Raw genomic sequence first — 27253 nt, forward strand, 5'->3', positions numbered from 1 at the left:
TGACAGTGTTAGACAGGTGGGCTGTCAATTTTTAAGCTATAGAATCAAGATCAGTTTAATTATATACCAAGATAAACCTAAATTTCACAGAAGCTATCAGCAGAATTCCAGATTCATCTTTTTTTATGCAGACATCCCAACCACATCTTCAGTTGTACCACAGTACTTTCAGAAAATGGATACATAAAACCTAAGCAGAGAATGCATGAAACACAACCTTAGAAAAAAAGTCTCACTTGAATTTCTGAATTATTTCCCTAGCCAGAATGTGTTATAAGATTCCACGTACTTCAAGCGACGTACCACATAAGAATCAATCTCCTCTTTGTTGACATGGTTATTTCAGGAAATATCTAACTATTGTATTTCAGGAATTCAGAGAAAGCTGAAGATATTCAACATTATGTTTTATGACAACATTCACCCAGATTCTCTGTTTCTGGGAAATCTCCTGTGTACTATCAAAATGCAAATCATATACAATATTCTACATTCACTTTATTAGCAGTTTTGAAAGCAAGCATAGTAAATAGCAGCATATACCAGAAAAACCCGCAGAGCCTAAAGTATTAATTATGCCTAGTTTGCTTAGTCAATTTTAGATTGTTAAGGCTTAAAGTACAGTTCCAGCACTCAGAAAAAAAACATAAATTTATTTTATTACTATGTACCTCAGCCTATTATTTATCATTACTGCAGCCTCTTAATATCCTCACATTTTTTTATCTCATTTTTTTGAGTCAGCTAGAGATAAAACTCATTACAAAAATAGCAAATATAATAGTATTACATACATCATAAAAGCATCTGGCAGCAGTTGTAACAACTGTGCCATAACTCCAAACAAAAGGATGGTGTTTTCCCCTCTACCACCCCCCTCTCCCTCCACGCCATTGTAACTCTTTTCCAAGATAAGAGCTCCCCAAAGCGGTAAGAGATTACAGAGGGGAAAGTACCTGACAGCTAATTTAATTACATTTAAATAAAACGAGCGTATTAGAGAAGAAAGATAGCGCGGCAAAGAAGAATTCATGCATTTTAGAATACTTTCAAACACAAAGCATGTATCCAAGTAAGTCTCAGCAGCGAGTACAGGAGCGAGAGAGATGCTAACTCTAGCGTACCTTAAGCGATAACATTTTGAAGGCTCAAGGCCAGCTGTTTTTCCTTTAGAGAGGCGATTACCACTCGGACCCCTTCAAACAGAAGAGCTGCCCCTCTAAAGACAGCATTTATCTGCATTAGTGAGAGTGGGAGGCCTTTTCTGCATCTCTGTTCTTCTGCCCTCGCTTCATTTCTTTCTGCCTAAACTTTGTTCTCAGAGAATACCCGTTTTCTCCTTCGCCTACTGCTCTCTCCCAGACTTCTAACATCAAGGATCGTCAAAACTCTGAAATTCTTCTATGCTGAAACACGGCAATTGTTCTAAGATCTAGCTTTTTAAACTCCCTAAACAGCTCATAAAGCATTTCACATACACAAAGTCACTCAGTTGATGCACAAGTTGTTGTAACACTATTTGAGTTAAGCAGGCTAGTAAAAAACCTAAACATCGGTTTAGTTTATTTTTTATGGACTAATTTAATGCTATTTTGGAAGGGGCCAAAGCACATGGGTATCAGTTCTTCCAGTATGTTTCCACAGCGCCTTTGAAGGCCTTCATTTTCCCAGAATTTCTGAGCGCAATCCTTGGACTAATGGGAAAAATTACTAAAGCTTCTCAACTCAAATGGTCTAAACAGTGCTCCGTAAATACACTGACTGCACTTAAATCACTGCACATATAAATTATTGACTACATACACTGGACTAGCGTCTAGGACTAAGTTTTGCATCAATACACAGCCTAACGTAAGCAGTGACTCAAGCGATGGCTTGATGGCTGAGTGCACCACAGGGTTTGGGGACTTATCTCACAGGAGACGGTCATTAAAATGTTTTCAAATGGCTCCTCCTGAATCCAATTCAAGTAAAACAGTATTTGAAGTAAAAATCTAAACTGGATGATTTATTAAGTTGGCTTGACCAATTTTTAGCGAGACAAAGGCAAGATCACTACTCAGGGTTGACTCTGCAGTATCTGTAACCATGCAGATTATGTCGTCACTTGTTTGCAGCATCAGATACTGCAGATGTCTTGGACTGACAGACGATGCTACTGATGTTTGCTGCAATTTACTGTAATTTCTACAGTAAGTTTTTAAATGCTTCCACAACAATTCAAATACTTAGCTAAATGTTTTAATCATTTCTTCTGTTCTACACTGTTTGTTGCTAAGATTAAAACAGCAAGTCTTCCTCTAAGACTCAGACCCAAGACGGGCTTTGGCTAAATCCATATATCCAATTAACTTAAACAGATCTGAAGAAACTCACACTAACACACTGGAAACCTTAAATCTTGTGTCTGACTGAGAAAAATCTTTTTCTGTGTTTCAACAAAATGTTAGTACTGGGTAGTATCTGGAGTAAAATTACTTAGGATAACAAGCTTTTAGCTTTTCATAACCTGACAAAAAAAGCAGATTCTTTAACATGAAATATTTCAGGCTGATACTTAGTAAAACGAATGCACAAACCAACAAGATATCAAATATGTGCAATGACATGATAATAAGGAAGGTAAAAAGGTTCTTTGCTGATAAGAACAATAAAGTGGAGGCAGCTAAGGTCCACCTCGTGTCTAAAATATTTTAAATTGTTTTAATTTAAGCTCATGTCTTCTTGAAAAAATCGTATTGATTGTGAAACATCCAAGGGAACAACCTATATTTTTTCATTCAAACTCAGAAAGCAAAAATAAACAACACACTCAATACTGTACTGATATCAATCATGGCATTGCACAAACAGATTTTTTTGTTTTTGAAATTTTAATATTGCTAGAACAGGGCAACAGTTGGGCAACAGTTCAATGTGCCACAGAAAATGTACAATAGCAAGTATTTACAATAGTATACAAAATGTACAGCAAAAATAAAATTACTAAGAAAACAATTTATACACACAAGTCTCTTTTTATAAATAAACTACTGAGCCTAAATATGCACTAAAAAGTTCAGCAATATTAGCTATTTAGCATTTCAAAGTATTCAACATTTACTTGATTTACTTTGAACAGAAACATGTACTTAAAAGAAGTCCTAATCTAACACAGTCACTTTTCAGGAAGTTGAAAATTCTGACACTGCCACAGAACGACATTTAAAATTTGAAAAAAAGAAGCTAGAAAACCTTGTGGAGATGCTTCTTCACCCTTTTTGGTGTCTTCATCTTCAATGCTTGGGCTTTCACGTGACGAATTCTCCTGCTGATTGTTGTTTTTCAGCAGGGCAGGATCTATTTGTGCTTTCAAGAGCTCAAGCGTCTCGGCGAGCTCATTTCGGTTTCTGGATGACAGAAGAAAAAAACATATTGTCTGATAAGCCACTTACTCACTTACCCCAAAGGGATTCATTAGAAATAAACAAACACCATCTGCTTAAATGGATGCTGCCCTAAAAACCATGCCTACAAGAGCAGTGCAATGCCTGTCCTACCAAAGTGGCTGCAGTTTTGCACTCCAATTTGTACTACTTTCCAATTTATCCTTACTAAAATCGACGGACCTTAACCATCTTAACTTTCAAGTCCTGTTGGTCTGGATCCGAGCTGCTACTATTTATTATTCTTTTATTTGTTACTCTGTTATCAATCCTCACTGGTTTTACTTTGCAGTTTCATCTTCTCCTCAATGGAAGACCTTGTAGTTAGTTGCTCGTGCACCAAAAGGGCAATCCTATCATTTAAGTGAAATTTTTCAAAAGCAATTAAATCATTCAAATACCTTTAGAAGTACCCATCCTAAACGCATTTAGTAAACAACACAAAGATGTGTAGAAAAATCCAGCTACTTGAGTTCTGGTAGTGAGAAAAAGTTCATGCATCTCTATACACGTGAGTCTCAGCACACTGAACTGCTTATTTAAAGTGAACATCTAACTAGAAGAAACAGAGCCTTAATACGCTATTTGAGATCTGATTAACAGATTCATTAGTTTCATAATAGACTAGAATAATAAGGCTCTCATGTTACTCTTTTTCAAAAGTCAACATTCAGCAAGGTGTTTTGTCCAAGTTTACAGAAAATGGGAGCCTGGAAGTGTAACAACTCCGACATGCAGATTCTCGTGGTTTTAGAACCACGTCAAGTTTTAGAATCCATTACTGTGTTTTTCTGCTGTGAATGTAGAGCATCAGAACTTCCTCAGCAGAAGCCCCATCCCCTCTACTTTTGGCACTGCACTCTGGAGTCTGTAATACATGAGACAAGATATACACAGTTCAGCTCTTGGTTGATTTGGTTAGATGCATTTACTTTATTCACCCACAACAGATGTCTAAATTTCCCTAGTGTTAATGGTTAGCATTTTATAACCCACTGATAGTGGTTTCAACCATTCTGTAGGACATCTCTGGTTATTAAAGTTACAGATATGTAAATAAGCTGCAGACAAAAATTAAAATTTACAAACAGAAAAATGAAAAAAATACAGACATTGTTTGACTTTTTTTAGATCCATTTCTACATTTCTATTTACTTTTTACTCAGAGTTGATACTGATGAGTCCAGTTTAAAATGCACTTGGAACTAAATCATTAAAAAAAGAATTTTAGATAGAGATAAAGCGAAAATGGATCATCTGGTAGATGTGAAACAGATTTCAAACTGATTATTTTGCATTAGGAAAGATCCCATATATACTTTGCCCAGATAGGAAAGTGAAAAACAAGATATGCAGAGCAAGAATCACAAAAAACATAATTCTGAGGCTAAAATATCATTAAAAGATTATCAGACCAAACTGCAGCAGGCAACTGAGACACAAGGGCACTCTCATGTACCAACGTCAGTCTGCATCAACATCATGAACCCCATCTTCAGCGATCTATGAGCTGACTTCTACCCCGGAATGGTTTTAGTGCCTGTCTACATGGACTGTAAACAATTTTGCAGTTTCATGAGGTTAAAACTGCAATGTAATTTCTCATGAGAACAAACTGTCCACTGATGATTGCCAAGTAACGTGGACCAATTGTCCTCAGGAGATTCTTCTGTTGATACTCTTTCCATATACACATTGTAGCTTGACAGAGCAGAAAACAAGTTATACACTGGCTATTTCCCACAAATCAGTGGGCCACTTGTCCCCGTAATTAGAACCATCCATGTTCTTTCACTAACACATACACTTGAATACAGAAAACATCACCATCAGGAATCCTACTCTGTGAAAAACGGAGATTGACTGAATTAAGTTTCTGAACCCCAGTCACGAACAGCCATCTTAAAACAAATAAAAACTACAAACTAAGAAAAAAAAGGAATACCTAACAATGCACTTCCAGGTGGATCCATCCTGGTCATCCTGTTCTTCTATGTACATCCTGACATTATGCTCTTGATCCAGCTGATACCAATACATGAGGCCATCCTTGTCTCGACCAATGGGCTGAAGACGCATTGCATCAGCATCCTCCTCATTAATAATATTCTTAAACTTTAGATTGTCATCAAACTGACATTCACAGAGATACTGAAAAAATCAGAAAGTTGGAAGACTGTTAAAACATCGAAGTCTAAACAGAAATAACAACATCAGCTCATTTCCTCTTTAGTGCAACTTGAAACTTCTTTTTAAATCCCTCTTTATTGGATCTGTGAGTTCACTACAGCTACTCATATTTCCAGGTCGTATTGTTTTTAAATCAGAGATAACTTTTAGATTTTTATTACTGGCCAGTTTAGAAAGGCTTTATTATTATTTATTTTTTTACATAATACAAGTGATTTCATTCTACAATAAAATATATATAGAATATATATAAGTTGAAACCAACCCTGCCAGGTTTCTCAAGAATCGAAAAGATGAAGTCCCATCTTTGCCTTTGGACTTCAGATGAGCACACTTAATTGCAAGCTAATAAACATTTTAATAAGTGTACTCCACAGACAAATAGCTACTGACATAAAATAATAACAACAAAAATAATTTCATATGAAGTCTTACATTCACTTTGGGCCTATCCCACTAGAAGGAATATCACGCCTGTTACAAGATCAACTCCACATTTAGTGTACCCAGCTATGGTTCAGTCAAGCTAAATCTGCAGGATTTTTAAGTGAATGAGAAAGCTAATCTGCAAGATATTTAAGGGAGAGAGAAAAAAGTCATTTAAAAACTAGCTGATGAACGTATACCTTCAGAATTCCCAGTTTGCATTCAACACTCATTTCTAGGTATCCTTTTTTTTCCATCTCCCAAGCCCAAGTGCTGTTGAATTCTTGGCATATCTGTCACAAACAAAATATTAAGATAACTAGGGTTAGTGGACAAAAACAACTTTAAACATTTACATATTAATTTATAATATATGTATATAAATATTTATATATATTAATATTTATATATTAATAGATCCTTACTGCAATAATGATTTTACATGATCTCTTAGAGTACTGCAAGTCCAAAAGCCTCGCACAAAAATAAAAAGTAAAACCGGGGTAGGTCAGCAAGCACTGGCAAATCTCCACTGACTCAGGGAAGAGTATCGCCAAGGCCCTGATCACCACGAACTTCTCTAGACCTCTTCAACGAGGCAGCACAACCCTGAACTGGGGAGTTACGAGGCCAACTTCTGTTCTTGCCGTGCTGTGCAAAATCTCCCATTTTTCTGTTTCTGGGTGGTTTATTTAGAATACAAATACCCTTGAGTAGACGGGATTTCTTATTACATGTCTTTGCAGCACTTATCACGTTAGCCGCCAGGGCCTCTAAGCCCTACAACTACACTGCAAATAACAAATGGAACCGAGTCACTCCATGCTGTAAAATGATTATTCTTTAGAAAATGATAAACATCTTGGTCCTCAAGCCATTTGATAAATATTATTTTAAAATATCATGAGAATAGCCAACTTAAATGTACTAGAAGTGAATAAATTAAACCCTACCAATATGGGGGGGAAAAAAAAACCAGAAAGCGAAAAGAGCAGCAGTAGAGGATGGATAGAATCATTGGGAGCTCCAATAAATAACAGTGTAGAAGTAATTTCCCTCTCCTTCCTAAACAAGTCAGACATGCTTAAGACAACTCTCACAAAAAGAGTCACAAGCAAAAACACAACGGCTGCTTATCAAGTCAAGACACAGTAGTGGGATCTCCAGTGGATGAGGCTATTCTAGTGGAAATATCCACTAAAAGGGGGCGAAAGTTGGTCACAAATACATCTCGAGTTGAGAGCATTTTGAATGGCTGCTGTTAATTCACAGCTCTCCAAATTAGCACGCAAGGTACTGCTGCATTTCAGTCTGCAAGGAACCCAAACCCTGCTGGATGTACGCAGAGAATCACAGCAAGGCAGTCTCCCCATTACCGGGCTCCTGTTAAATAAAAGATAAAGTCTCTAAGCCTGTAAATCATGTCCAAAAGCAGCTTTTCCTGGAAACAGCAGCAGAAATAACCTTAAATTTCACCCACCAAAAGCAGAGATCAGCTGATTCCTATCATAAAACTCTCTGTGGGCTACATTCAAGAGAGGTGGCCCTACCTCTCCTCCTCACCACAGCTACGCTACCCCTTGTACTGACACCAGCTTTCAAGTGACCCAAGGGTAAGCTAGTTAAGGGAGCTAAAATACGAGAGAACTATTTCTCTTTTTTCTTTGGGAAGTTAGCGTTTCTGCTGGCTTTTGTCCCTACACTGGCTCAACTCTGGGGTCAGATGAGTGTCACTGCCAGTACAAGGTAAAGGTTCAGGATTGCACACGGAAGGGAAACTCTGGACCACACTTTTTGGCCTCAGCATGCAATTAGATTGGCTCAGCCCCACCAGAAATCATACTTTAAACTACTACCTAGGGAGTAGGTAGACTTCTCTGACACAAAGCCAAAGCTCACGGTAAGGGAGACACCTGTTCATCACTAACAAAACCAGGTTATTCTGCTTTCTCTCCTTCCTCGCTTTCAACATTACGAACATTATCGCTGGGAAACTGTGTATCAAAACCCCTGGTAAGGGCCTGTGCCATTCACTGTTCATTACTTACTAAGCATGAAAGCAGTAACGAGAAGTTGCATACGCTCTGGAAACGTAGGACTGTCAAAGCAACAACTCGGAGACGTAAGAGCTGTTGAAACATCTGCTCAAACTGAAACGACTACATTTGACAACTAAAAACCAGATGATCATGCTTTTTTTCCTGACAACTATTGTCACAGCCCTAAAAGAAAGATCTCATTGATTCGAGCTCTGCTGAAATGTTAGTCTCTGCCTTCACAGAGGGGACATTTTAAACCACTCGAAAACCTGCTGCTTGAAGGAACAGCTGGTTTCTGCACGCTCAAGAGTGGTCAGTACCTTCCCACCTGGTAAAAAGAGGTCATACCTATCTCTCTAAAATATTTCTAAAGCAGCTACGATGGCATCCGACACTATTGCCATGCTCCAAACGTTCACTGTAAACAAGGAAAACAGGAAGGAGAAAGACACAGCAGAGGAATCTACTTGGGTGGGACTATGGACACCTTAATTCTAACAATTAGGGCATAAAAGACAGTGTGCTCAGAAAGTGCCTGCTTCAGAGGTGAAGGATCCAGCCAGAGCAGTGCAGAGAAATCTTATCTGTATAAAAAAGCAAAATACGTTTGACAAAAGTGAAACATTTTGTCAGGAGAAAGTGCAGCCTGAATGAATTCAACTATGCGTTTCTCAAGAACGGCTAAGCTGCACAGTGCCCTTTAGCTGTTAACATTTACAGAACAAACCTCCTTTTTTATCGCAGTCATAGTTGACCATGGGGACTCTCTGCACGGAGGAGAAAAGTCAGGTTCCAGAGCCCTACAGCCATTTCCTCCCCCAAAAGGCTGGTACACATGCTAGCGAACCAGCTTGAACCGTTCACCATCAAAACAGGCAAAGGAAAGAACTCAACTGCTGTGTTAGCTTCCTATCACAAAATATATTCATCTGTCAAAATATCGTGTTAGCTTCCTATCACCAAATAAATTCATCTGTCAAAATACCAGCCACTGCTTAGCAATAGCATTTTATGCCTGCCCTTTGTAAGCATGGCAGTCAGATAAAGCATAAGTTATAGAAAGCTGGCATGTAACAAAGCATATTAGCAAGACATATTTTATATATATATGTGTGTGTGTGTGTGTATATTTGTGTATATATATATATACACATATATGTATATACACACACACACACACTTTCAAGAGCGTGTAAGTTTGAATGTCCTCCTGTTAAAAAACATTTTCCCTCCCAAACAGGAAAAGAAAATGGTGTCATCTAGAATGTATTACTCAAACTTTAGCAATAGCAACACATCAGTAGTTCCTAACAGAGGAAAAACAGGTCAACATTGCCTTTTAGAGTATGTCAAATAATACTGCAGACATCTGTTAAGAATACTCTCAAAGGTTCTACAACTTTTCAGTTTTCCCTGTGTTTTGGGGCATTTCCCAATACTCTGTTGTTTTTCTAGACAACTTCTATCCCTCTGAAATGGGGATGATATTAGCATACCTCTCTAACTAGTTATATTCAAATTTCTTTTTTTCTCAAGAGTCCTTTGAGCTACTGGCTAGAATAAGTTTCCAGTTAGCTTTGGAGTCTGGTAAATGAAGTAGAATTTATTACTGCTTACTTGGTCTTAACAGGGTGGGTGGGAGGGTTTCCTTATCATTTTTCTGTCCTTGCAATGCCTGCTGAAGGAAGATTTTCCAGACTACTCCCTCATAAACTTGTTTTCTCCCTCTGCTTTCTGCTTATCACACATCTGCTTCAACGGGGTATCTAAGTTCACTAATCAGAGTTGGGATTTGTCATCCTGCTGCAAAGGCTTTGAGGTATATTAAGGAATTTAACACAATTCAATAACCACAGCACTTGGTAATACAGAAACCACACAGATGTTACACAGATGACTGTATGTTATTATTTTAAAGCACCATCATAAATGCTTTACAACTGTAATACTGCACAAATCTACAGAATACGGTTAAGGAGTGAGATTTAATGTAAGGCCTTTCAGCAGGTTATTTCCTGACATGCTGCCAGTGCTATGTACGTCATCGTCTTAAGACTACACAAACCTCAAGGCAAATTCCTAACTCTATAAAGCTTATAGATAGCACTAAGGGGGCAAACTGTGACTGGATCTTCTAGGTACTAAAATTAGTATCGTTGCTATTGCCATAATGCCTGCAGTTCCACATACTCTAAGTAAGATATGATCATGGCTGTACAGACAATAACAAGACTACATTCTTCTGGAATAAAAGGCACATTAATCAAGATACCTAGAAGAGAAATGCTAATATATTAACTTTGAATATTTGCATATTTTTATTTTCTAAAGCAGTGTAAATTCTTTAAACTAAAAACTACTTTTGCATGTAAGGTGCCGAGAAAGGTACAGCCACAATTAAAATACCAACGCAGAATTACGTCTGCCAGCAAAACAATGAGATGCTGCATTTTTACTTTTTAAATAATTACATTCAAGTAATTACATTTTCATCTTAGTTGTACAGTTCTGAGCATGCCAATATAAATCACTGCAACACTTTCATCTATCATTAACACACCGGAAGAGAACTCCTGTACGGTTAGTCCCTGCGGGAGCGCTAACCAAATCACACTGATTAAGTCATATTCAGACAACTGGCACGCAAATGCACAGTTACCATGTAAAACTCTGCTCAATTTAGCTTGTTAGCGGGCTAACAAATCTGCTTCTGCGTTTAAGGCTTTAAGTCCCCCAAAAGTATGTTACTACCAAGGATGAAGTTATGTGCTCCTCTACACGCAGAAAATATTGCTTACTTCCAGAGATTTTCATACGAGCCCAGGCAGACTGAAAGTTAAGCCGGGCTCTTATGTGACTAAAGTCCGGGCCTGGACATCAGCATTGGCCACGACACAGCCCAAGGCTCGCTCTAATTCATACCGGGGATTGCTGACACAACAGCTCATCGTAACCAGATTCCAGCATTGCAGAATAACACAACACACGTATGGTACCTTGATCAAATATTTTTCCCATCTGTCTGCCGTGACAGACTTCCCAATCTTTCTCATCAGTTTCAAGTGAAGCTCCACCAATTCTTTTGGAACTGCAGTATTGAGAGAGAGAGAGAGAGAAGAAAAAAAAAAAGTTATAAAGACCGATGTAAATACACTCCAATGCTAAAGACTGGTAACTCTGAAACGTTGTAACAAACGGAGAAATTTTAATAAAATTTAATAACTTTAAGTCAGCGTAAGAACAATTCCACAACTAGAAAACAAAGGAAAATCAGATTAGTCGCATGGGTCTTTCAGTTTAGATTTACAACCTTGCCCATCCTGCGCCCTCCCTTAAATTCGAGGAGGTACACCTCAGTATTAAACAGGTAAAAATCCCAGCAGCATTAAAATAACAACTGCAGAGGAATGACGTCACCCGGACGCCTACGGAAAGAACACCGACTGTAGGGAGCGCAGCGCACCTGCAGCTGCCTCTGAAAATCCACACAGCATCCCGTGCACCGCGGCTGGGATACCTCCGAACCCAAGCTATTTTTGGCTGCGCGCACACTATGAGAGAAACGTTCTAGAAATGTTGTCCTCCTGACTACAACTTTGCTATCCAATTTTTCTCCTTTATAACCAGAGCAGTTTGCCAGATTCAAGGGGTGAGCGGCGGCGGCGGCTCGGGCTCCTGCTCGGTGCAAGCGCCGCGGAGGCGATCTTTTCCAAGCAAATCACGCTTGCGGCTTATCGCACACCCCTCAGTTGCAACTTTGTCTCAGCTTAGCTCACGTCCGCGATTTATAAATCGATGGGGCACCACCAAGTGGCAAACCTGTGCAATATCAAATTTGTAAGCCACAGAGCGTTCTGGCTTTTAAAACGCGTAACTGGAAATTATTAACGTAACCACCCGAGCCCCGTGAAGGGAGCTTTCCGCGCTATTTTCTCAGGAGCTCGGTTAGACCCTTCACACTTGTAATTTGTTGTGCAAAACTCAAAGACTTGAACCCTTTTTTTTTTTTAGTATTTTTATTTACATACTGCTTGTATAAAATTTTATTTTCAATGCATTTTCATTATTCCATGTGCAAACACTTAAACAATTAAAAAACAAACATTTTATGATTATTTTTCTGCTGCTCCGGTAGTATTACTTTACATATGATAAACAGCTGGGACACCAAAAAACTTTTTTCTAAACTAGTCATTATACAAATACTATTTCTTCTACTGCTCTATACAAGATTTGAGTTTTGGTGTGATTTTTTTTTTTTGAAATATTTAATTTGATTTCACCTAACTTGATATGTGTTTTTCAGTCAAATGCCCTTATATACAGGTGAGCATAATGTGTTTTTAAGATCTGTTTGGTGAAAACACTAGTTTTGTTTCTAAAGTAGATTATCACTGCTGTTTTACAGACAGCAATCTAATACGTAAACACAGTTCCATGTTAAATATATGACGTATCAGCCTGGTACCCATAAACAGATCTGCTTTAAATGTAGATAATTCTCAAGCAACTCAAAATCATCCTGGTTGTTCCTCTTTTATTCCATTTATATTGTTTACCATTCTCTTCGCATACTGAAGAAACCTAAAACATCTCCTCCTTGGTTTTCCTCAAAGTTAGTGCACGTCACAAATTTAAACCACCACGTATCTTAAAAGGAACAAGACCACAGGTCTTAATTCTGCTAGGTGCTGAGCACTTGCAACGAATGAAATTAAGCACAAAGCACTTTACACACATGAGCAATTCCATCAAAGTCAACTCACAATTAAACTTCAGCTTGCGTCTGTGTTATGTGGATCTGAGCCAGAGTATTCAAAACCTACTGGATCAAAAGCTTTTGTTCTGCCTTTTTTTTTTAAATCAGATCACATTTTGTACGGGTGCATATTCACTGGAATCCTATTTTAAAGCAGCACGGATGATTTGTTCAGAAGAATCAGATTCACAGTCGCTCTGAAAAATCCTTGTCAGAGTGTTAATCTTGGAAGAGATGGAGAATGTTAACAATCCAAGAACTGGAAAGTCAATTTTGCACATCCTAGGTCAACATTTAGTCTGATTTCTACTAGTACCTCTGGAAACCCCCCCCCACACACACACACTTTTTTCTTTTTTGGCATTTCCAATATTTCAGGTCTTGCAGTTCTGGGAGCCTGAAGGTGTATTGATGCAGTGACTTTTGCAAAGAAACGTCACAAAATATTTCAAAACCCCTCTCCATTTATTTAATACCTTCTCAAGACGTTTTTCATGCATCATAACTATTAATGACCAGGTATCTACGCTAGCTTGTCATTTCTCTACAAAGTGCTTCAAGGAATTGCATGACACTGGAGTTCATATCATCTTCGTTGTTCTAGGGAATGCGATGGGAATTATGAAGAAGAAAACTAAAGGCCACTTTGCAGGCAGAAAATACAAAGTGTGCGAAGTGCAGACTGACTAACCAGGGTGCCTAAATAAGAGCAGGAACAGAGGCCTAGGAAATGGAGACAATAAATTTTGAGCCAAAATAACTGTAAATAATATAGGAATCACACAAAACAGTATACACCTGACTTAAAGAAAAATATCAGCTTAGGGAGGAGATGGTAGGAAGGCTAAAGAGTGGTGGGAAACTCATCCATTCCTCAAACATTCATCCAGCAAGGATTGGAAGCGCACTAGTAAACTAAAACACATTTCAGTAGTCTCAATAGTGCGTTGAATCTGGACAACTTTAAATTAACTTACTTTTGTCCACAAGGTAGAGAGAATTCTTGACAAGAGTTTGTTGAAGAGAGAAACCAATAAGGATCATTTTTACAATGTTCCTATAACCCTACTTATAATAATATTGAGCAGCACAGCATAAGATGCAATTAGGTTTTTTTTTTTTTTTTTTTTTTTAATCACAACAGTAAAATATCATCTCCTCTGCACTATTCAAGTGGGATCTGCAACACACATTTCAGGGACTCATATGATAAGCAAAAGCAAAATTATTCTATTATTAGGTTAAGTTTTGCGTGGCGGAAGGAACAATAAATATTCTTCCTCACGTAATACTGTACTGGATATGGTCCCGGGGAACCTGCTCTAGTGGACCCTGCTTGAGCAGGGGGCATGAACAAGGCGAACTCCAGAGGTCCCTTCCAACCCCAGCTATTCTGGGATTCTGTGATAACAGCCGTTCTTCGCAAGGCTTTGGCCAAAAGAGTGTGCCGGAACATATACCAAATAACTAAATCTGAATGACATCTCAAAACTTCCATATTACTTTCAAGAGAAAATAAAGTTTTATAGTAGCTCTCTAAAATCATGAGAGACAGCTCAACAGAACACACTTAAGAGGTAGAGAAAACCCCAGGACTCTGTGCACAGGGCTAATAAGAACTGGAAAAGTGCTATTTTAGAAGAAGAAATACCCGTTTTAAAGAATAATTAAACCATGGTGTCATTGCTAGGTATTCAGAAATATAGGATTTTCATAGGAAGAAGCCATGAGTCACAAAGAATGAGTCACTGCACATACAGTTACGGGGCTTCTGGTGGAGTTTGGCCAATTTTGTTGTCCTGTGTTTTACTGGAGGGCAAATGCTTTGAATACTGTATTATATCTGCTCCAGCATTTCAGGGAACATTCCATACATCAGTGGCACATTTTTAATAACTTTGGGAAAGACAGAAAATTGGAATGGAAGAGAAAAAGGAGGAACATATGGGAACCTCGTCTTCTGGTTAGAGAAGCTGTAACTTCAAGCACCTGCACAACCGTGGATCAAAGACCTGGTTGCAGGTACCTATTAACACGTCCCCGTATAACCACAGTCTCATTTCTTCCCAGCAAAATTTAAAACACTCGCAGCTGAACACGCTCCTGAACAGAACCTGAAGAAATAGAGGAGTAAAACAGAAAACGTAGATGACGCACAAAGCCCAGGGTCTGGAGGGAAGATAAAGGGACTTTGTTATCACGGAAACTGTTTCAAATAAAAACCTTTGCTTCAGAGGAGACCTGGAGCACTGGACATGGAGGGGGACGATCAGAATAATGGTGTGCGCAGAGCCCCTGGGCTTGGAAGAGGAGTGCAAAGACTAAATTGCCTTTCCCTCCCTTCCAAGGACGAAGGGAAAAGCACACTAAGCCCCTGTGGCGACCAGGGGGAAGGGAATGAGAGGTAACACTCCGGGATGCAAAGACTGCTGGCAGTTTTCATGCTTCGTGAGCACAAACAGGTCTTCCCAGTTTTACTAGTAAAACCTTTTTCCATGCTAACTCGTTTTGGCAAGTGAAAAACAAAGCGACTCATTAAGATATACAGAGCAAATATTTCCGTTAACCGGTTGCCCTTTTTTTTTTTGTCTTTCTCCCTTGACGAAAATTACGTCTTCATACCATGACTTCACTGTCAAATAAAACCATGCTAAGCAGGTGGACAGCTGAGATCATTGGGATCATTAATAAACACCTTCCTGCCCATTTTGCTACGAAGTGGAGCTAGCTCACAGTAACCTAGAGTAGAAGACTTGTGCATTAGCTACTCTGCATGACATCCTGTGCAAAGAGTTTTATGGTAAGCAAACACGAACTAGCTTACACCACATCTACCTTCCTCCACGGTCAACATGCAGTGAGGGACACTGGAGTCCCGTGCAAAGGCGAGAGTATCCATTTGGGTACCTGGTGAAAAGTTGCTAACTACAGGGTAAACTTACCCTTCGCAAACAAGGCATTATGAATACATCCCCTCAAAACCACTTAACTGTGCCCTTTATGAAGGGTGCAAGAGCGCCCAAGAGATGAGTGACCACATTTCTACCATGGCTAATATCCTCCCTCTTTTTTGTTTGCAGGTCTGTAGTCCCAAAAACAGGTTGAGACAGCAAAAGCCTTCTTTCTAGATTAGTTTTAACCAAAGATCAGCTCCCAATTTAGCTCATTAAAAGTTGAGTGGAACACTTGGAAAAAGAAAGGCCACAGGACCGCTTTCAGTGGCAGTGCTGGTTTTTGCCCACATAAACGTTCCTTTCTAGGAACTACATACCTCATTTATTACCTCAACTTTGGGGAGGAAGAAAATGGGCGATCCCTATAATTGGGATGAAATATATATATTAAAAAAAAAAATCCCTACAACTAGAGGGTACATTAGACACAAAACCTCTAGTATGAACCAGGCAAGAAGTTATAGTGATCTTCTGAAAAACACCCCTTAGTGCTAAAAAGGACACCCATATACATGCAATATGCTTGGCATAAAAGAAATTTGAAGCATTTGACCCCTTTTCGCGGTTGACCCATTGCTTCCAAACACAAAAAAGCAGCAGTTCCTGTTTCAAAGAACAATCTAAATATCACATCTTCTAGCTGCGTCACTTTGTTATCATCCTGTCTCCAAGTAGCGTGCACATAAAAAAAGATTGTGCAGGAAAGGGGGAAAAAAAAAAAAAATGTAACGACTCTGCTTCCCAAGTGAACATAAAAGAGCAATCAGACGAGCTGTGATTAAACTGAAGAACCAAACAGAAAGAACAAGTCACCAAGTAACATTTTAAAATCCTGTTCCTAGAAAGATCTTGGCAGGCATAAAAAACAAACAAACCACGCTCACACTTAAATGGCATTGTTATTCTAGCAGAGTACTTTGAAATCCTGATGTTCAGCGGCTAGATCATTTTCATATAAATATCTGAGCACCTTTATATCTTTTATCTTTACATATACCTATTACAAAACACTCAACTTGCCTAGATTATTCAGAACACTTTCCATTCTAACATTACTATTCAATAAAGACATATATTTTTATCTTGCTGACTCCTCCTTCTATTCACATGCCGAGATCCCAGGACAGCACCTCTTTCACTGCCATTTGCAGACAAATTGCAACCCAGGTGAACAGTGCTTTGAGCTGGGACTGAAAAGCTCTACCTTTTCCCCCTAATTCTGTTATTAACTTACGTCACCAGCCTACGAGATCTTGCTATCAGAGTCGCATCTGACTTCACTCCAACAGTCCTAGCTGCAACCAGTATGCAACCTTAAAACTCAACTCTACGTTTAGCTATGAGATTTCTTCAAATATTTAGAATCTATGACCCACTTGTCCAATTTGTTACTGAGCACACTTCCTTCCCGTGTATTTTTACTCTGTCTTCTCCCACTGCCCACAAATTAACCTTCTGATGATGTTTGTATCCCCTGATGCCCACACTACTGTCAATCACATTCTCACCATACCTACAGCTGATAGCAAGAAATCCATACGTGTTGTCATCAGCATAACTCTGCAAGCTGGAGCTCAAGAAAAAGACTCAGCATTCACCAAATCATAGCTAGAACCACCACCAGAGACCACAGCAGGCTAAACAAAATCCCTATACAGAAGCCCAGCTGTTTTTCAGTAGCCCTTTAGCAGCTAAAAGATGGTCTGATTTTTCACAGCAAGTCCCCTCTGCTTCAATCTCTGGCTATTAAGTTCCTAGCAACTTTTTTTTAAAGCTCATACATTAAGCTTCAATAGAAATGGTAAGAAAAGCAAGACTGATATATAAATAAATTTAAGATTTGGAAAGGAAAGCATGCTGTACTGTTCAAAGAATGAACTGGAGGGAGAAAAAGAAAAATGACATTGAGAACAATGTAGGAAAAAATAGCATAAGAGCTATTTTAGAAATTGGAAATAATCCAGGAAAGGAAAGATAGCAAATAAAAGCCCAGTTCACGATTTCAAAAAATGTACTGAATACAAAGCGGGTACAAGTCCACAAACTGTAGATATATGAATGGCCAGTGAGAAAAATCTGGCTGTGGCGACAATGTACAAACAAGTACATTGCACTGAAAAGCAGTTATTAAAAATTGTAACAAATTGCCATTGTTCACCCTTAAGTCACTTTTAATAACCACACCATGCATCTCAGCTATTTAAATCAAGACCACTTGACTTGCTGATACTTAATTCATGTATAAGCAACCACTTGACTCTCTGAAACTACCGGGACCACAGACTATAAAAGAGAAGATGGGGCAGCACAGGGATCTTTCATCCTGGCTACTAAGTATCATGCAATAAGGTCTTTTATAAGATGACTCCACGATTCTTTTGCTTGTTGGGCATTTCAGTCTCCAATATAACAGTAATAATAATCCAAAACTGTTCACCTACGACACAAAATCCTCCTCATTTCCCTGTTTAGAACTGATCTACATCATTGCAGTCCTCAGGTAAGGAGTAACCGTGATAACGGTGAGAAGAAGAGTATGTCCACGCTATGCACAAGAATCACACCAAACTAGCTATGCAAGCACTGCTCATGTTACCTTTTTGCTCATGTCCCAAAATTAGCAAAACTAAGGCAAATGGCAACAGAGGCAAGAGCTAGGGTTAGATTCACAAAGATGTCTTATGAAAAGCACAAGTGGAGCTAGGTCCCCCAGGAAAAGACTCACAGCACGTTGGTCAGATGCAATTCTTAAACTATATAATAGGAATCCTGAAGAGACATGTCTGGAAATACAACCTCCCTCTGGAAAGTTCTGTAGCTACATAAAATGAGAATTTACATCCCAGACCTCCTTCTGGACTAAGGCACCTGCTGGCCCACAAAGTAGGGGAAGACTCACTCACATTTGTCGAGAAGGACATAGGAGAAAGAAGTTGAGACGGCAACGTCTACCGTTTGATCTAAGTAGTTGCACAATCATTCGAGATGTGGTAAAATTGAAGTCAGTGTCCTCCTTCAGTCTCAGGAGGTTCAAAATTACACCTCCCTCTCCCACGACGGTGACGCAGCTTCGAGGCAAACAGCTAGGCAAAGAAGGAACTACTCTTCATGAAGCTGTGCTACTGCACAGAAAGAAATGCGAGGTTCAAGGGGCCAGAGAGAAGACAAGAAAAGGGAGTGAGACTTTCCCCTGGAGAAAAGGAGCCTGAATTTTAGTCCCTACTCCTAGGCCCCAAATTTCTTAGATGTTTTGCCATTAAAATCTAGGAAAGGGGAGCAGCATAGCGGTAGGATTCATGTGAACAAATGTAGCTATTTGCATCCGAGCTAGTTCTCTATAATCTATCTATAGCCCACGGAGAGAAACAGGCACTTCTAGGGAAGAATCTGCTCATACTAAAGTAGACATCTGAAATCGGTCAGATGAACCGTGCTCAATACATTTGGTGAGATTAATTCTCTTGTAGAGTGTCTGGCCAAGTTTTTATGGTGAAAACCAATGTATATAAGGTCTTGGGGTAGAGGAGCGTTAGCAGGTACTGGGTGGCGTGCGTCTCATGGTTAAACGCGGTCACCTAAACTCCTATGTCCCACTTTAGACACAGAATTACAATTGCAGATCTGACCTTAGTTCTTGAGGTTTATCAGGGCACAGACATCTCTGGCAGACAAAAAACAATTCTCCAAGCATGGCAGCATTTAACTTTGAGGGAAAGAGTATATATCTTATTTTATTAAACTACAGTATCCTCAGTGCAGTGAAATAAATGGAAATCAAGATTCAGCATATGAACACAGAATTGCATACATCAGTAGTTAATAAGGCTTAGAGCTCTCTATTCATGCAACAAATGCAACAAGCTTCTCTTAATGTGTTTTATTAGACAGTAAGTTGGATGTGAGCTCTTTTTTAGTTCTTTACATGAAACAAAGACAAATTTAAAGATATTTTCTTTCTTACTCCTCTGTTTAGTTATTAGAAATACCATTCTGGTGTCAATTTTGCTAGAGGTCTCAGGTAGCGGCTGAGAGTTTTATCTGTTGTTAACTGAAGAAGATGGATGTTGATTACACTACAAAATCATTTTATCCCACTTCTCTCTGATTTGAAAAAATAGATGATATTAAGAAACTCAGAGCTGGTTGAATAAAAACCACTTCTCTAAAACAAGTTTCATTTCCAAGATCAAGTTATCATTCCTCAGTCTTCACTGAAAAAAAACACAAAACAGAAAAAGTTATTTCTTTCATTAATCAGATGAGATCTACCAAAAAGATATTTCTGTTCTTTTGGCTTTTAACTTAAAAAAAGAGTGAGTTTTCTTCTCTGTTCACTGGTGATCCAATCTGTGCTTCTAATGAGTCTCATTTATACTCTAGGATACACCCATAGGCCTAATTTTTCCATACCAGATTTTCTATCAAGCTCACTAGTTACCTAGATAACTTACATCATTTTATCTTTCATTTATGTAATAACTTTATAGAACAATATTAACAGGTGAATTGTTTCTTGGCAATTCCTATATAACTGTCAAATACTGCAGCCAGATTTTCCTGAAAAGCTAGTCCTACAAACTTAGGTCTTCCAATACACAAAATATTTTTAGTTTTAAAATTAATACATCCATTGCTATTCCCTAAAAAAAGTACAAAAAATATACCTATGCTATAAAGATTTACATTTTATATCTTGCAAAAGATTCAGTAGTAACTTATTTGTATAGAAAAATCAAGTACCACTGAGTAAACATCGAATACTTTGCAAACAGTGGCATTATGTCTATTATGGCATGAGAATTTTTTTTAAAGATCCATGTAAGCAAACTGTGAAGACGAAGACAACACAAGTCATTCCGCAATTTAGAACATATTCGACTGTCAGTTGGAAGTAATGGCATGTTTGTTCTGCTCTAAGGTAATGTCAGTTCATTAACTTATCAGCATGGATAATGGCAGTTCAAGTATAAACTTTAAAATATTAAGAACTACTAGAGATTCAGTAAAAGGATGCACAGTATTTCAGAGATTCAGGCAAATTAGTCATAAAAGAGCAACATCTGTAGCAGTTTACGAAGATTTCTGTGAACGGAGCCAGTCATGCAATTGGAAAGTAATTCTGCAGAGGAATTCAGGATCACAAGCCTAAAATTTTACAAGTTAATCCAATTAACACAGAATTTGAGGCTTCTTTTAAATGGTTTTACAAAGAGTAGCAACTTTTTCTCCATTTCTTAAGAAACCCAGGGACCAAGTGAGAATAGAAATTTAAGAAGCAAAACTATCCAACACAAATTTCTTGACAAAGTGCTATTAGTAAATAAGAAAGTCTGTGTGTAGTTTTTGATTGACTTTCTTAAAAAGCAAACTACTTAGGTCATTATGCGAACTGATATTTGAACCGCAATACAAAGTGAGGACTCTCAGAAGTTTCATGCCTTGAAACACGTGGCTCTGAAGTAAAAACTTCTACAGCAAACTCATGTTTTGACCTGTTAACACTGTTGAAATATCTCTACAGTTAATGCAATTCTTTAATTGCAAGAAACGGTTATAACTTTGGGGCTGTTGCAGCTTTGCACAGGCAGCCAAGACTATCAGCTTTGGGCTCGATGTTATCTACTGTCTGTTTAGGAAGACCCAAGGTCACAGACCAGCTCGCCAGATTTGCAGCGCTGACAACGCTGTCACCCTCTCCATTACCCGGGCTCAGTTGCCGCCAACCTCCTTGTACACAACGTAACGTGAGCAAGAAAGGAGGAGGACGGTAACAGCCTGAAGAAATGCTGAATTTCTAGCTGCCATGTGCCTGTCGCCATTGCTCCAGACTAGTGCTGGAGATACAACCCTCCAACACAAACAAGCATGGGCAGATGCTATCAGGAATGGAGAAGGGCAGGACTGCTCGTGTTGCAGGGAGAAGAAAAATACCACAATGTAACACACACCAGAACCTTCCCATTGAACCTCCTTTCCTGAAAATACAAAGTATCTCAAAAATCTTTTGGCATCAACAGCTCCTTCCCTAGTTGTAGGACCAGCATTTGGAGCATAAAATGATGTAACACACCAGAATCATAGCTCATATAACCCAATACTTTGATTTGGACAGTGGCTACCACCTGCTGTTTCAAAACACAGGTAAAAAGAAACCTCACAGTGCATTTATGAAATTAGCTACCCCCAGATTATCTTTAAATCCTCTATTCAAGTTAGAGACTGGTTTAATTGCGAAGCAAGAAGCTTCATGTTCCTATTTTTATTTTATTTTAAGTATGTTTACTACAACTCAGTATTTGTTATCTAGATCTTGTTGAGCTCTGGCCTCAGGAGTAATTTGCAGCAATTGTAATTATGCAACACGTGAAAAACACAGTTGAATTACTTTTTAATTTCATTTCACACCATTTTCTGTTTTTAATAACAGAAAAAGAACACACCTCTAAGAGCCTTGTGTACTTTTAAAACTCTTCTCTGAAGTTAGCAGTATACATCTTTTCAAACCTTTTTTGTGTGGACACTTGCATACAATCCTACTCAGTCTACTGATCTATCTGCAGTAGCTTTCATATCTCAGCCACAGCTGAGCACCAAAAATCAAGACGAAAGCAAACAAGCAACCTACAAATCTCCCAAGTTTTACACACGTTTCTTAGCCCATTCTTCGTATTATTTAGTATTTTGTTGGCTTTTTAAATTCCAGCTCCACATTGACTGGGACTCTTTCCTCTGACTTACCACAATGGTACCTAGAATCTCTTCTGAGTTAACAGCTAATTTTAAGTGTTCTGGGATGTATACATGATAGATGTTTTCCCCTCTAATGCATACTTATTTATAACTCTCAGTTTCATTTACAGTGTTGTTGCCCTTTCACAATACTTTTATCTACAGCAGTGTTTTCTGCTGGTGCGGGTCATCTACCTTTCAACCTGAAAACTAAAAAAAACAGCCTTTCCCTTTTTCTTTTTTTGCAAATAAAGAGTAAATGCCCATGCCACATAAAAATTGAGGCATTCTGCTTTCCTTACACCACCACAACAACAAATCTCTTATTTCTAGTCTGTTCCCTGTCCTAATCGGGTTGAGGTTTATGACAACGCTTCGCCTCTCACCTCATGACCACCGAGGACGCTGACTCACGTTCAGTGGTTGACCTCGCTAGAAGGGTTGAGCGTTACGGTTCCTCGACGGTCCCTTATTGCTCTGCCAGGGAGGGTTATTACTCAGAGCGGGGATGGATGCACAGAAAGCAAAACCAGTCCTCAACCTGCAATCCACAGCACAAACGCAGACCACCGGCGATTTCAGTTTCTATTAGTAAGTTGTGCTGTAAACTGCAATGGCTAAAAAATACGATCCATGTCTCGCCTGACTCCTCCCACCGCAAAAGAACAGCGTTAAAGAAAGGGCTGGGGATGATAATTACTGTTTTGGTTATACCAGATAAAGTTGTTGTGGAGCACAATCAACCCCTTCATCAGTGACCTCTTTGAAAGACTTTTTGCATATATAAATATGTTTGGTCCAGCACGATCCACACGTCTATGCTTTAAAAGAATTCAAAGAAAACAGGAGGATATTTTCCTTTGGAGAATAAGTATCTCAAGTAACTCTATCAGAATTAGGAAATTACGATTTCGTAAAGTTTATCAAACACAGATGTAAAAACTACTTGCTTTCAATTCCCCAGATCTTTGTTAGACTCTTTAAAATGTATTAGTCACTCTTTTCTTTCTTCCACTTCTGTACTCTGGTATGAGTTTGTATATTTTTACTAGCTATATTTCTAAACTCCTTCAGAACTCTGAACGAGCACCTGAGCCTGGTAATTTAAAACTCTTTCAAATTATTAGCATGTTCCACTTCAGTTTAATCGTATTTCATCTTTACTGCCAGAAAGAGAGCGTAACTAGAATGAAGATATCACGAACTAGCCTAGTAGCGACACCTTATGCAAAGTTAAGTTCTCAGCAGCGTCCTTCCTTTAATTATTGTATATAAAGTCAAAGATCTTAGACACCCGTGGATTCCAGATTTCACTTTTTGTACAAAGAATCTTCTTTGCTCATTTGCTCTCCAAATCCACCTCTGACTTCCTAGGTCCTTTCTTTCTACTGCCAGCTATAATTATGCCCTACTCCTGGACTTCACCCGCAGTAAGATTTCCGCATTTTGAATAGCTTCTGCTAGGCACAAAAAAAACTTGGACATTTAGGCCTTATATAGCCCTTTGCCATCCTATTCCCATTTGTCAGACAAACACGCATTCTGAGACCATTACTGGCTTCGTAAGCAGCATCTATGCCAAAGTCAGCATTTTTATTCTCTGACTTGTGACTAGTCCTTCTCGTCTCCCTTCTTATAAAGGTCACCTCTGCCAAAAGTTCAGGGTTATTGTATCAATTTTCCTTACCGCATATTTCCCCCGGCTACCCTTTTTAACTCCTACCTATTATGGACTTAGGAGGTCAGCCAATACCGCTTGCTACAGAACTTCTCTCAACTTAAATACTCATTTCAAGGGATAGTTTTGCCGCTTATTGGAAGCCATCTTTTGCAAAGCAACGTATTCACATTGCCACGTTATGCCAGCTAAAGCCAGTTCCTCTGCAACAACTAGATCCACGCAATACTTTTTTCAAATAAACACACAACTCTCTACCTTAGATGCTTTCTCGCAGTACACTGTTGATAACTACCAGAACACAGTATTGCAAGCTCTGGGGTCAAACAACAATTTCCACACTTCTTCTATCATCCACTAATTAATCTGGCTTTTGTGCACCACCACAGCTTGCTCTCAGGGGCAAACCACTATAACCCCGATAGTCGTTAATACTAAAAAGCAATGAACACGCACTGGCACTGGTGCTACTAGATAGCTAAGACTTGGGGAACAGCCAGGGCAGTACCAAAGAGACAAACAGAGAGGAGGAAATCAAGTGATTACTTACACACAAGCTTTGTTTAAACAGCTTCGCTTGGCATACTACTACTTCAGGACTTCGCCAACTAAAACTGGCTGTTCGGATTGGAAAATGGTGTAGCTTAAGACACCCAGGAAGCAGCAGAACTTCCAGACGATAACTGCTGTTTTCCAGGAGGGTGGGAAGGATTTGCAAGGCTGGAACTGGGGACATGGGGAGAAGCTTGACTTGCTTACCTGTTCTTCAAACGTCAATTGAGCCTGCGAGTTCAACTCAGCAGTGCTTTTCTCCAAAGTACTACAAGATTTAACCAACCGTGATGGAAAGAAACCTAATACTAAAGGAGAGCTGCTGAAATACTGGTATCTTTAAAAAACAGGCCTTGCCTTGCTTTGAGAAACTGTTTTTCCCCTGACCATTAGAGACATCAACAGTGTCACCATTTCTGCTGCAGCTCTGAGAAACCCTCCACCCCTCTAGCTTTAAGAGTTTTGTTTGGCTCTTGGGGAAGAGAAATAACCGTGTCAGATTTATGCAGAACGGGGGCAAACTGCGTATATGACAGACGTACAAATTCTAGAGGCTACTAAGATACACTTGTTAACGCCAAAGCGTTTGCCATGCTTTGTAGAACAACTGAGGCAAAGAAGAGCTCACTGATTTATTTTTGGGGAGGGTGGAAAAGAGAGGAGAGAGTGGAGTGAGAGAGGGTGAAAGGAACAGTGTTATGAACAGAGAAACCCTGCTAAATTCCCCAGCCAGGATGAACCATGCTCTTTTCACAAGGCTCGGAGGAAAAAAATAGACACACCTTTGCACAAGTTTTATTTTATTCCATACAATGATTTTAACATTTGGAATCAAGCTGTACACAGAAGATTTTATTGAACTCCACAGCCAAGACTGTCGGCACGTTATTCCGCCCCACCTTCCGGGCCCAAGCAGGGAGGCATTAGCAGAGGCGACAGCGCGAGGGAACGTGCTCCTCACTGCTGCTCCCCACCCACGTGGGCAGCCTGGCAGCTTCCCGGCCGCAGGATGGATGATCACTGCAGTGCACCCTGCAGTCCTGGTGCACAGGCTGTCGGGAGCAGGGGACACTGCCGGATTGCACTGAAGCTCACTCCCAGCCGTATATCCATGCTTTCTCCCAAAGGAGCACAGCAGAGAACAAGCACTGCGGGAGATATCACGGAGGACACGCTTGTCCTGTGGTCCAGACTGCGGCAAGTCTGCTTGAAGTGCTGAATATATCCATTTACTCGGATTTAAACTTGGAGGAAAGAAGCTGTTCTGTTACTTGGGTGTGGTATGGCCCAGGGAGAGATGGTGAAGTCAAAATGGATACTGTGGAAATCCAGTAATTTCTACAAACTGCCAGACAACTGGCTTTGAGGTAGCAGTGCAACATTCTTCAGCAGGACTATTTATTCGTCATCTTCCCATCGTCTGCACCTTTTTGCCAGTTCACTCCTTCAGTAGCCCCTGTCCTCTCCTCTCCCTCCTTCACACCATGCAAAGGAAGTCTTCCTTCCCTTCTTGTCTTCTGTCTCCAGCAGGATATTACCAAGTCCCTACATAGGTTCTCCTTCTCCAAAGACCTGCCAGGCATTCAGTCACGTTTCTGACTGAGAAATGCGGTCTACCAGCTACTGAAGAGCACAGAAACACCACAAATAGTTATTCTGTTTTAATCTTCATATCAACAATACTACTAACTTTCTGGGAGTTCCCGTGGGATTCCCAGTTTAGTACAGACCACAGAAAAGCTAATCCCAATGCCAGCTTAGCAATGGGCTCAGAAGTGTACATACCAAGCAGGGGCACTAATAATTACACATATGCATCTGCTCACTGTTCCTACACTAGACAATACTCACCTGAAATAATCCCAAATATGAGAGAGAGCTCCATTCAAAGAAGCAGTGGAAGAAATGGGAAGCCCCTGAGCTGCAAACTACTGGGTGCAGGGAAAATATTCTGAGAAATTCTGCTTTTGTAGACACCTAAACTTGGCCAGTGTCAAGGACAAGATACAGAACTGATGGATTGCTGATTTGATCCAGGACTGTTCTTCTGTTATTGTCAAAACACATGTCCTGCAGCTATTTGCCTGGAGCCCCCCACAATCACGGGGGCTATTGAGCATACAACATGCACCAAAATGCAGTACTCCCTGCCTTAAATTCTGTATTCCTGAAGGTCAGGATGAAGTTAATTGCAGCTTAGATTACTGTAGCAACTCGGATATTTAGTAATACTCAGTATTTTCAGACAGGGAAGAACCTTACTGGAGCTTAAGTTTTCCAGTGCGGATGCTATTTTGAGCATGCCAAAAAGGATGAGGCAACAAGCTGGACAAAACATAACTCCTAACTTGCATGTAATGGTGTCATGACACAACCCACTTTGTTTTATATAAAGTTCTCTCATACAGATGTACCATAACGGAAGAAGCCCCATGTGCTGCATGAAGAACCATCTCACACCAGCAGGAAGAAGCTCCACCTGCATTCCTGAATCTCTTGCA

At 39.4% G+C, this 27253-nt stretch overlaps 1 protein-coding gene across 5 annotated transcripts in view; it reads right to left on the reverse strand.

The window, feature by feature from the left end:
* The window catches only part of RSF1 (remodeling and spacing factor 1), a 58818-nt gene that overhangs the window by 23960 nt on the left and 7605 nt on the right, over positions 1-27253 (reverse strand). For 4 of the 5 annotated variants that reach the window (XM_067312370.1, XM_067312305.1, XM_067312513.1 and 1 more), the window contains exons 2-5: positions 11077-11168; positions 6242-6334; positions 5371-5576; positions 3235-3389 (exon numbers count right to left, since the gene is read on the reverse strand). In XM_067312370.1, coding sequence (XP_067168471.1) covers positions 3235-3389; positions 5371-5576; positions 6242-6334; positions 11077-11168 — 546 coding nt within the window. Of the gene's footprint in view, positions 1-3234; positions 3390-4207; positions 4294-5370; positions 5577-6241; positions 6335-11076; positions 11169-27253 lie in introns of those variants that run through there. The other variant, XM_067312583.1, reaches the window with a different exon arrangement.

This window comes from Apteryx mantelli, chromosome 1 (assembly GCF_036417845.1).
Source record: "Apteryx mantelli isolate bAptMan1 chromosome 1, bAptMan1.hap1, whole genome shotgun sequence".
In the NCBI taxonomy this organism is placed as follows: Eukaryota; Metazoa; Chordata; class Aves; order Apterygiformes; family Apterygidae; genus Apteryx; species Apteryx mantelli.